Source organism: Lepidochelys kempii, chromosome 1 (genome assembly GCF_965140285.1).
Source record: "Lepidochelys kempii isolate rLepKem1 chromosome 1, rLepKem1.hap1, whole genome shotgun sequence".
In the NCBI taxonomy this organism is placed as follows: Eukaryota; Metazoa; Chordata; order Testudines; family Cheloniidae; genus Lepidochelys; species Lepidochelys kempii.
In genome coordinates this window covers 154,502,050-154,514,269 of record NC_136380.1, presented here as the reverse complement: position 1 = coordinate 154,514,269, position 12,220 = coordinate 154,502,050, and the positions used below count along the sequence as shown (strand labels likewise).

General features: G+C 37.2%; 1 protein-coding gene across 17 annotated transcripts in view; it reads left to right on the top strand.

Moving 5' to 3' along the window:
- CASK (calcium/calmodulin dependent serine protein kinase) overlaps positions 1–11,596 on the top strand; it is a 421,703-nt gene extending 410,107 nt beyond the window's left edge. For all 17 annotated transcript variants that reach the window (XM_073358759.2, XM_073358724.2, XM_073358808.2 and 14 more), the window contains 3 exons: positions 803–1,005; positions 3,246–3,329; positions 10,202–11,596. In XM_073358759.2, the coding sequence (XP_073214860.1) occupies positions 803–1,005; positions 3,246–3,329; positions 10,202–10,378 (464 nt within the window). In that variant the 3' untranslated portion in view covers positions 10,379–11,596. The remainder of the gene's footprint in view (positions 1–802; positions 1,006–3,245; positions 3,330–10,201) is intronic.
- The last annotated feature ends 624 nt before the right edge of the window (positions 11,597–12,220 follow it).

Sequence of the window (12,220 nt, the reverse complement as noted above, 5' to 3'; positions counted from 1 at the left end):
CCAAAGCATAGAGATATGAGAGCTTCTGATCTAAATGGTTGTTTTAAAATAAATAAATAAATAAAAATTAAAAGCAATTGAAAACAGGGTTGGGCAACCTTAACTACAGCTCCGTCTATAGTACCAAAGGATACAAGATTGAGGAAAGGGAACTAGAGGAGAGAGGAAGCGTGGGAGGATGAGAGGTGGTGAGGAAATTTTGGGAAGATGGGGCCAAGGCCTTACAGGTGGAGAGTCAGAATGATGCCTTGAAGCCCAAGATTAGATTGAGACAGGACAGGTAGGAGGGAGTGCACTGGAGACCTCTTTCAGAATTTATCAAGGTTTGAGGAGGGAATTGAAGGCAGACAAGAGTCACTGGGGGTTGAATATGCAAGTGTCTATCAGGAGGGTTTATTCACCAAGGACGGAGGAAGGCTTGGAGGATTTCAAAATCCCTTTCTCTTCTCTGTGCTTGAGGCCTACGCATAGTTGTGATACAAGCTCCAAAGTCAATTGAATTACTAGTGTCTTCTACCAAACTAGTCACCATTCTGTGCTAGCAATTATTCAGAAATGGGATGGGGGGACACACCTTACAGAATGTCCTCTCCCTGCACCTTTGAAGTTTAAAAGAATCATTTAAAATAATAGATGGTTAATGTAATCCTTGGTTCAGCAAGTGAATAAAACTTTGAAAATATAAAAAATATAATCAAGATTTAGAACAGTTTGGGCAATGGGTTGTTACATGAATAACTATTACTAGGTCAACAAAAATTAAAATTTAGATTGTGTTCTTTTGCATTCCTTGACATTTCAGACACAACCAGACCTCCCAAGAAAGATGAAGAAAATGGAAAGAATTATTACTTTGTATCGCATGACCAAATGATGCAGGATATATCCAACAATGAATACTTGGAATATGGCAGCCATGAGGATGCAATGTATGGGACAAAACTGGAAACAATACGGAAGATCCATGAACAGGGACTAATTGCAATACTTGACGTAGAACCTCAGGTACTTATTGGAAATGTATAAAAATGCAAAGCTTATCAGAGACACCTGAATTTTATTTTGTTACATTCTATCGCCAGTCATTTTTTGACCTTAGAATTTAAGACATATAACTCATCATACATTTAATGTGAAAAGTTTTTAGTATGTGGGGCAATGGTTCCACACAGGGACTTCAGTGTATGAAATCATCTTCTACTGATCATTAGGGTAAAACTAAGAAGTAGAAATGAGCTCACCATTTGGTTTGGCAAGGGACCAGTACTGCTATGAAAATCTGCTTACTGCACACTTTAATATAATAAGGGAAATTATTGTTACATTATTGTTCACTGCACTTTGCTGTCCATTGAAGCAGCTGATTGTCTGTGCCAGCCAGCTGTAACGTATTAATATGTTCAGCCCTAGATTTCACTTTGATAGCACACCCAGGAGGGAATTTTGTTCTGCATTGTCCTGACTGTCCCCTACTTCCCTGCTGTTACTGGGTCAGCAGTCTCAGAAGTAGCATTCTCTATCATCACTGATGCTATAGGAAGGTGTTGCCTATAGAATGGCTATAGCTGTATTTATTAATGTCTGTGTGTGTTATAATAGCATCAGTGAGTAGGTAAATTCACAAACTCAAAGAATATGAATACTTTATTCACAGTGTTGCAATTTTGATATAAAATCCTAAATGGAACATTTAGACTAATTTCCTTTGGAACCTCCCACGTTGATATGAATTTCAGTTGATGGCCGAGTATTTATATGTTTTATTTTTAGCTGTGGTGCCTTTGAATTCATATTCAAGCAGGTTAAAGGACATGGGGAAACAAGAGACCAGTCCTGAAATAACTTTCAGGAGCCAATTAAAAATATGAGCTGCTGAGCCCAGAAGACAAGTCTGACAGTTATTTTCCCTGGGTCATGACCTCTCTGCATTCTTTCTCACCAGCCATTGCTTTGGTTTGCAGGGCTCATCCCCCTGTGAGCAAAATTAACTAGTCGTGACCAATATTGTCTGTTTTCTCTACACTGGCTCTTCTCTTCTTTTGTGGCTGGATTCATGAGATCACAGGTTTGGTTCTGGACAGTGCAGTTGATGGACTTTGTTTCACCTAAGTGGAGACTTTCAGAACAAAAATAAGACGTCTGACTACATTGTATAATGCAACTCACCTAATTTGTTACAGTTATGGTAGTACTTGTCCATGAGCCCAGTTCTAGTTAATTACCTGTTTCTGTATTCCAGGTTCAGGTATTCTCAGTTCTGTGAGCTTCCCTGACTCATGTAACCATGTTTTTCTGTAGAAACAATGCATAACTGATGATATCTGAAAGTGGATTTCAAGCAGCAGAGAGGGACATAAACTCAGCTGGCTGTCAGGCTAGTTTTTAGAAAAGGACCTCTTTGTACTGCTTTGAAGTGGAATATAAGTGTCTTTCACTCTACATTCTGCCCAGACAGTTGAGATCAGCTAGGTTATGTTTGCTTGCTACCTACCTATCCCAAGTTTCAGTCTGGATCAAGCCAGGTGGAGGGACTCATTTGTGGAACTACCTATGTCACTCATAAATCATTACTGTTTGAGTCAGGTTAATCATAAGCATTGTCTTTACATTTCCCTTCTGCATAGAGGTAGCTTGGAGCTTCTCTAGCAGGGTGCTTGGTCTCAGTTTATGATTATTGAATTATTAGTATTTTCAGTGCCCTCACGTTTTGAAAGCTTCATAGTTTTCACATCAGAACATTTTTGCTTCAGCAAAAATAAAAATAAGTTTTTATCTGTAGGTTGAGCAATATTCGCAACCACAAAATGTTTTGTTATGATATTTTAGTCAGCGTTTACTATAAAGTACAATTTATATTTTGACCCATTTAGAATACCATAGCAAAAGTTTTTCTAGCTAATGCAAATTTTTCAGCATAAATATAAACTGATTTTTAGTGTTTTCTGTAGGAAAAATATCCTGCCTATGAAATCTTGGATGCTTTCAATACCATGGCAATTCTTTATGCTGATGAACTTACAATTTGGGCCCCAATCTTGCAAAGACTTAGTGGAGTAAATGGGACTGTAAACTTACGCATATCTGTAAGTCTTTCCAGGATCAGGGTCTTAGTTCTTAATATTTCTTGGTTATATTTTAAAACTGATCTAGAGTCTTGTTAGTTCTTCCCTCTGTTTGTATATTTAAACTTGTATCCTGTTGATTGATTTGTTCTTCTTCTCAAGTATTTAATGTTTTTTACGTAGGCACTGAAGGTCCTGAGAACTGCAGAGTTTGCTCCTTTTGTTGTTTTTATTGCTGCACCTACGATTACCCCAGGCATTAATGAGGTAAGGCTTATTACAGGTAAATGTTTTTATCAGGAGACACAATTAAAGGGATAATTCAGTATGTGAATAAGATCAACATTTTAACTGACCAGTTGTCTTTTATAGTGGGGTCAGAACACCACTGAAGTTAAGATTGAGATGATTTTACTGAATAACAGATGATTTTTCCTATGTTTAAATATAAACTTGAGCTGCAAGGATCCGTGCACTGTCACTACTAGGGCAGCACTTCATAGTACTCTTAGCTCTTCACATGACAACTTTAACATCAGCTGATACATAGATCAGTACTGATCATTTGATATCCTTTTAAAATATATTGTTCAGTTTTATTTCCTCCCTACCTAAAAGAATTGTTTCCAAAATCCTTGCTATGGCCATTGAGCCAACTAATTGGTCAGCTGTCCAAGAATTTCCATTTTCTGAGTCATTCAATGTACTTCACTCTTTCCTCCCCAAGTAGAAGGAGGAAGGAAGCTGCTACTAAGTTTCATCTTTGAGAAAAGAAATCCCAAAGCTATATACCAGAAACTGGCTTATTAAATTCAAATAACATTGTGATGCTCGGGATTGTGAACAAAAATGGAACGGATACCTGCTTGTGAGAAAATGTTAAGTGTTCATGTTCAAAGAGAGTTTATGTAAGGATTTCTCAGGATTTAGCTTAAACCAGAACAAACAAAACATTTATAACCAGTTCCTTCCTTTTTTTTCACTCTAGAAAGGTGTTAAATGTATCTGAATAAGAACTTTCTCTTTGTAGCAAATCCCTCTTCCATCTCTTTGATCCTGCAGGGAAGTGATAATCCTGTGTTTGTAGCAACAGTTGGCTTCCCCAGACATAATGTGTGTAATAACACAAATATAGAATTAGGACTTCACTACAGATTCTTGCAGATAAATGATGGGCCATAAAGGATAAAGATGTTCAAACACAAATACCATAAATAATTAGTAAAATGGCAAGAAAATTATGAAAAAAAAAAAGGAAAACAAAACCTTTTTGTTTTTCAAGTGTTAAGTTACCCAAACACGGAAATGAAGATGTCTCAGAACATTCTGATTTTAGCTATATTAAAATGATGTAGTGATCATTCCTCTGAAACATTGCTGATGTTATCATTTACTGTAAATTTATATGGACAAATATTAAAATGCTGCATCTTAGTCCCCTGTAATGGTAGATATTCTTTTGCACAGCAGATTGCATAACTGTTTAGGGCGGGGAGCTCAAGAGCGCAAGAATAGGTCCTGGATTGTTATGCAACTTTTCTGATTATTTTAGCTGGAGCTGTTGTACAACTCACTGTAAATGCACAAAAGCCCCTGAAGATCTTCAGTACTATTTTTGCCTTTTAAAAAAAAATCCATGTGTCTTTTGGCCCAAAGGTATTACAGAATTATCTGATTGTTCCAATGTGTTGTTTCAAATCTCCTACTCTGAAATACCAGTGGTACTTCTCTTTTGACCATTCAGAAGTTCATGTTGTAGAATGTGAGATGGGGGAGAACTGGGAGGGTTAATATGAGAAAGTAAATTGCTGTTTGGGGATGTACTGAGCTACAGTGTGAGCACATGCAAGATTGGGCTTTTTTTCCTTCATTGGGATAGAAGACGTAGGGGAAGTTAAACCAAAAAAGGTTTAGGGTTCAAATATTTAGCCTCATTATTATGCTCTTGTGCTGTGTTTAGTTTTTATGGCCCAGATCCTGCAATTTGATCTGTGTGGCATAAAAATTCATCCAGGTGGACTCTGTTGCAAAATCGGAATCATGCTTTAATGTTTTGTATATTTGCTAAAACTGTCACTGTCTGTGAACCACTAACACTCACTTTAAAAAACAATAAGAGTGGACACTAATGCAATCTGGGTCCTACTCACCTGGATCTATTGTGCTGCATGAGAGGGAATGGAATATATACAGAAGCTGTGGTATGATGAGTCTCAGCAAACTGGGTTTTTGTGTGCATACTTCATATTTCTCATTCATTTTTACTTTTACAAAAGATTCATTTGCATAAAGAATAGCCCTTTCTCTTGACCTGTTTATCCTGCTTTGTTTCATTTTTGCAAACACATCTGTAAATGACTGTCTTTTTTCCTTATGTTTTTTCTTGAATTATCATCTTTGCCTTTCTTTTCATTTTCCTGCGTTCGTATTCATTTTACATAGCTGCCAAAATGGTGCAGAAAATTGCCTGTAAGTACCGGCTAGAACCTGATAAGATGCAATCCTAATTATTTTAATAGATTTAGAACGTAGACATCCTTGTTCCCACTCAACATTACTTTTGCCATTAGAATAAAAGTATAAAGTAATAAAGACCTCAGACATCTGTGCTAAAGCTCATTCAAATGAAAGGATTATTCACTGGCAAAAAGAAAAAAGTTAAAAGGATAGCCTTAAAAACAAGTGAACCCAGAGACTTTTATTCCTACTCTAGGAAATGCACATTATGACTTTGTGATTAACACGGTTCAAACAGCCTTATCCTGCAATGCACGGTTGAGCCATTTTAACCGACTGTAGAATGCATGTGCAGTATCTCCAATTTACAGGGATCCCACTGTGACTGAACAAAGATACAAAATACAGTGCCTTTCTGGGTAAATATTGCATGGTTCTGGTGGTTTTATGAAGCACAAAGCCAAATGCTTGCTGTCGTCAACCACAAAACATGTAGTAATCCCCAGAAATGCATGGCCTGAAATGCGTTACTGCCTGTTAAAAATACAAATTTTAGAGATTTCAAATGTCCTTGCAGATCTCTAGTTTTAAAATTTTAATTTAAAAACAAAAAATGATACCCGGGCTGGTTGCCAAGCTAACCTTCACTATGTAAAGAGAGGTCTTAATGGGATGTCAGCTTTGAAGCCTGATTATGGCCACTTACATGCTAAGTGACATAAATCCTTTAACTGCTAATGACCTTACCAGAAACATTTAGCGAAAGCTGTTATCCAGTGTGGCTATATATATATATATCTTGCGTTCTGATATTCAGGTTTTTTTTAAAAGACAAGTGCACAAATAGTGCTGTAAATTTGGACTATGCAGATCAGAGATAATTCTGTCATATATTCAAATTAGAGGTGGGCCCAAACCAAAAACCTTGATCTGGCTCCTCCTCCCCAAACTTTGAGGAAGTTTGGACCCACTTCAGAATTTTGCAGCTCAGGCCAATCCTTAATTCAATAATGTAAAAGACTTACTATTGTCCTCAAGAATGTAGGGGAAAAAGTACTCCTGGGGGAATTCTGCATCACTGCACATGTGCAGAATTCATGTCCCCCACAGATTTCTTTTCTTCCCTGCAGAAAAATGACTTCTGACAGGGAAGCAAAGGGAATCTGCAAAAGCAATCATCCTCCCCTCCCCGGCAGAGCAGGCAGATTGGTTCGGGCACCTGGAGCAGCCAGCAGAGATGTAAATCACTGACAAGGCAGGGGGGCTGTAGAGTCATGTGTGTGAAAGAGAGAGACACTCTGTCTCTCTCGCTTGCTATTGCATCATGCTTGGCTTGGAGGGGCAGGGCTTCAGGGTGTTTCTGAGGAGGTAGGCATGGGACAGGCACTGTCCCATCAGGCAGAGCAGAATGTAGCAGCCTGCCTGCTTAGTGAATTGTTCCCATTCTCTTTGTGAATTCCCCCAGGAGTATAAAACAAGTGTAAATGTTTAATAGCTCCTTTACATTGCCAGAGTGGTGTAAAGGACAGTATGGCCTTATAAATGCTTATGGTGCTTTAGAGATTAGAACTAGTCTAAATTTTTGGACCAAAAAAATTTCCTATCAGAATGTGCTCAATAAAGTGTTTCCTACTGACCTTTCTGGAGATGGTCAGTAGTCAATATAAATTGTGAGTTTGATTCTCCAGCCTTCACTTACTCTTCAGTTGCCTATGTTGTAACACTGAGCGTATGGCTGCATATGTTTGTTGACTAATAACTAGAAATAAAGGGTCAAACCTAGTTACATTACTGTTAGGCAAGGGGGTTTGGGAATTTCCTCCCATGCTCCCCACTTCAATTCTCCATCCATTGTATTGTAGTTGAAATAAATTACCGAAATAAATTGAAACCAAAGTGATTATATTACATTATTTTGACAAATAAAATATGCAGAATTTTATAATATTGTGCCTAGAATTTTTAATTTTTTGCTGCAGAATTTTTAATTTTTTGGCACAGAATTCCCCCAGGAGTAGGTAGAAGTAACATTTTACATTTCCATGGGGGTAAGTGTAAGTAGTGTAGGTCTCCCAAAATGCAGTCTCCTTAGTTGTCTATAAAATATTACTTAGGAACAACGACGACAGTTAAATGTTATAATCTAATAGATATTTTTGAAATACCCTCTTTGTTTTTGCAAAATCTAGGGCCAGAGCCAAGTAGAAGTAAAGATTTGAGAACAACTCTTCTCATTCTTTTCCTATTTTCTTTTCCTCATTTTCTTTTCCTTTTACAGATTCCCTGCAGATTTCTATTGTCTGTCCTAATTTATCATTATTAAATAGGAAGTGTAAATAAAAAAGTTTATATCCATAAATTTATTGCGTATTGCTGACACAGGCATGAAACTGTCTGTGAAAACCTACATTTGTCTCCCAAGTTCTAAAACCTTTTATATTCTGACATACAGTATTAGTCCAGTGGCTTCAGGTTTATTATACTCATTTGAAATATACAGTGTCCAGTACGTTATATTTTTAATAACATTGAGGTTACAGACATAAAATTAATTAGATATCTTGAAAGTGCAAAAAAAAAGTAGCACTTGTACAAATATAATTTTTCACTTTGTAGATCAAACACAAGGGGTCAGATCCTTAGCTGATAGAAATCATTGACAGGTTTTAGAGTAGCAGCCATGTTAGTCTGTGTCGGCAAAAAGAAAAGGAGTACTTATGGCACCTTAGAGACTAACAAGTTTATTTGAGTATAAGCTTATGCGCTAATAAATGTGTTGGTCTCTAAGGTGCCACAAGTACTCCTTTTCTTTTTGCAGAAATCATTGGAGCTCTGTTGAAGTCAGTTGAGCTATGGTAATTTATGATAGATGAGGAATTTGCCATGGTTGCTGTTATTTTAGGGGAATGTCCCAGTGGTGTATTTAGCACAATCTAAGGTCTCTCTTTATCAGTAGTTGACTTGAGAATAGCATAGGACAAATCTGCACATATCATTGTTTTTCACAGAAGCCTCATGTGCTTGTTTGGATGCATAATACTCCTTAAAAGGACATTCTCTGTACACGTCTGTGTGAGGAGCACTTGGCTACATTTATGTTTGAATGTAGTTTTCAAATATGGAGAGAGTGAGTCACCTTCTGTTGACTACTGGGGACTGTACAGTTTGATATGCTTCAGGAAAGCAGCAACTCCTATCAGGATCTAGAATTGTACTCAAGGAAATGGTTAGTTTCATGGTACAGGAAAGGAAAAGTGCCTCATTCCAGTTTTCTCCCACTGAATGCTGATTTTCGGATGCCCCAAAAGGTGCAGCTTCCACATCTTTTTTTATACAGTGCAATCCCAGATACTTGGTCAGTTGAAGAAAGGGAACCCAGTTGACCTCGTAATATGAAGACTCTGGAAATCAAATGTTGTGACCCATATAAGTTCAAGTAAAAAGACCACTCAGTGCTGCTCTGTGCTTTATAGCACAGGAGTGCTGGGCTGCAACTCTTGGTACATAGAGAACTGAACCATGGCTAATTGAACTGGTGGGATAACACCAGGGTAGGTTCTAACAATGCAGCGTGACCACACTGGCCATATTGTTTGGGGAGTAGTTTTGTCCCATTTCCATATTGCACTGTGCAATGACATTTCATTTGCACTGCCTCCTGGGCACCTATTCCACAGTTCCTAGAAGCAGTGGCTTGTGGGAGATTTCAGATGATCTTCTAGTATCCCTAGGGAATTGTGAGAAGAGAGTTTAAACTCCCATCATTCATTCTCACCACAGAACCGAGGCAGCAGGCGGAGGGAGAGAGTCATCCATAGAACAAGCCCCCTGCAACCCTGCTCCATTTGGAAGCCCAGAATGTGAGCAGTGCTGGCCTTGGAGGAGCATGGCAGGAGCACCCACAAAATATGATTCCAAAGGCCATATATGATAACCTGGCCTCAATTTAGGGCAGGTTCCCGAGACAACTCCCAGAAGAGGTGGAGGTGGTAAAACTGGTGCAGCTATTCTTGGTGGGTTTGAATTGCACCAGTAGAATTTAGAATTAGAATACAGTCTCGATAGACCATAAGATGTTAGAAGAGGGTTATAATGAAAGAGAAATTAGAAAGTAATAGAGTGAGAATTTCCTAAGACTGTCCACAGTAAATATTTATTAAAGTAAAAGGAAGTGAAACTCGAAGACTGATGCTGAGTAGTAATAGACATTACAGAAATTGTCCAAAAAGAGCTGAAACTTGAAAATTCATCCTGTCATGCTTCCCATATCGATGTCTGGATAGATGCCAAACAGCTTGTATTTGTCAACTGGATATGTTTTCATTCATGAACTGACACTCTTTCCATGTTTGTACTGGTTCTTACTTTTATTTTTTGTAATCCTTATGCGCTAGCCCATGTCTGTTTAACCCTTCCCACAAATTAGATAAGTGTCCTGATGTGTCTTGAGTAACCTCCGTTGATGGATTATGATTTTGTGTAAAGTTACAAGGATGAGGCAAGTTACAATTTCTTCCTTGTAACATGCATGGAATTCGACGTTATGTAGGGGGCATAAGTCATTCATGAATCTTTAGATTAGGTTTTATTTTTGCTGTTTCCTTCTCCGTAACCAACAAACAGAAAACTGAACAAAAGAATCTAATACATCTCTCTTGCTTTCTTTTCCAATCATTGTGCAGGATGAATCTCTTCAGCGCCTGCAAAAGGAATCTGAAATCTTACAGAGAACATATGCACACTACTTTGATCTAACAATTATCAACAATGAAATTGATGAAACAATCAGGCATTTGGAGGAAGCCATTGAGCTTGTTTGTACAGCATCACAGTGGGTTCCAGTCTCCTGGGTCTATTAGGCCTTTCACCAGATAACTGAAGAATTTTATCAATACTGGGAACCACCTCATACATGGAAAACCTCTTTGTTATTGACCTTGTGTCAACAGATCTTGGCCCCTAGAGACTACCTAGATGTAGTGTGACCTAAATTTATAATTATTGTCATGTCCTAATAGATAGGAGGAGAAAAAAATTAAACACTAATTTAAAGAGACAGTATCTTTTTTTAATCAGTTCTCCTAAACTTTAATAAAATGTATGTTTCAATATATGTATTATTCAATCCTTTGGAATGTTATATTTTTGGAAATCATAGCTTTTTATTTCAAAGGCCCCTGAAAACTGCACAAAATAGATGCTGCTTTCTATAATCTATTTTAATAATAATAAATGATTCTGTTACCTTAACTTGGGGGTGGAACACTACATTCTGTTTAGAGTCTGATTTTATGGATTGGGATAACTTGCTTTCCTTTATTTATTTGAAATAATTAGTCTAGTGATTACAAAACAAATTCATAAATTTTAAAGGCCTTTCTTTGCTCCTTTTTTTTAGAATAGTACTTTTATGTAACATCCAGATAATGTGATACTGTCTCTTTGAAGAACTCTGTAAACCTTTTAGAGATTTGAAATTGGGTCTTGACCCTTAATGCATGTGGACAGTCGCAAGCGTTCATGCCGTTGGTGTATCTGTGTTGAAAAAAAAACCTGTAATCTACAGCAAAATACATTCCGTTCTTGGGAAAACGTACCCAAGGGAATAAAATAAAATATTATTATGACTAAGTTGTAAACCTATGCACATCCCTTGCATTTTGGGCAACTTTATAAAAAAACTGATTTTTATTAATAATAATCATGTAGTGAAATGTGTTTGTAATTTTGTCTCAATTTAATTTGTTGTAAGGTGGGCGGGGGAAATTACTGGTTTCACCATTTCAGATCTGTGTTGTCTGAGAGTATTAACGTTTTAATTAAGTTTAAGCAAAGAAATGCTGATTTTTAATATGTATGTAATTGTTTAAAAAATGCACACATTTTAAGAGAAAATCCTGTGCAATGAAGAAACCAGTTTAGGCAATGCGATAAACTGGCTATTCCAAAAGACTCATCTACAACAGCCCTGTAAATTCCTTAAAAATGGTAACTGACTCTACAGTCTGACCAATTTTTTTTATTTTAAATATACTTCCTTTTATGTGTTCAACAATTAAATGCCTTTGGGTCCTTCATTTCATCATAGATTTCTTCAAGTAGTTCTGAAAACAGTCAGCTCACTCTTAGATTTTAAGAAATCTTTCTTGACCATACTTAAATTAATCAAAGGCTCTGATGTGAATTCAAGTCTATCATGGGACTCTGCTGAGCACATAAACTTCATAAACACAGCTTGACCAATTTATGAGCAAGAGCAAAGCCCAAGAAAGCAAATTCAGCCATGTATTCACTTCAGAGCTCTGTGGTTTCTGTTTCGTCATCTCATTCCCCTTGGCCTGCGTGGTTTACATTTCCTCTTAAAGCAGCTGAGCTAAATTGAGCATCATCACCACAATTCATGACATCATAATCTACCTGGTCACAGGTGACAGACATATGATGATCCAGAGTCTTTCTCCTAAGAACTCAGTTGTCTGTTTTATTGTATAACATGAACTTTAACTTGTGTGTTAAATTATAACATGGCCATGAAAGGATTATCCTCAAAGTTAAAATGTGATTGACCTGCAGATTGTTTCAACTGCTTGTGAACGCTGCATATAATCAAGGTATGTTCTCACTGTAAAACCTTTTCTCAAGAGACTAAAAGCTTTTAAAGCATATAGGATGATACTGTCCTTCCTCCTGCCCCCTGCAGC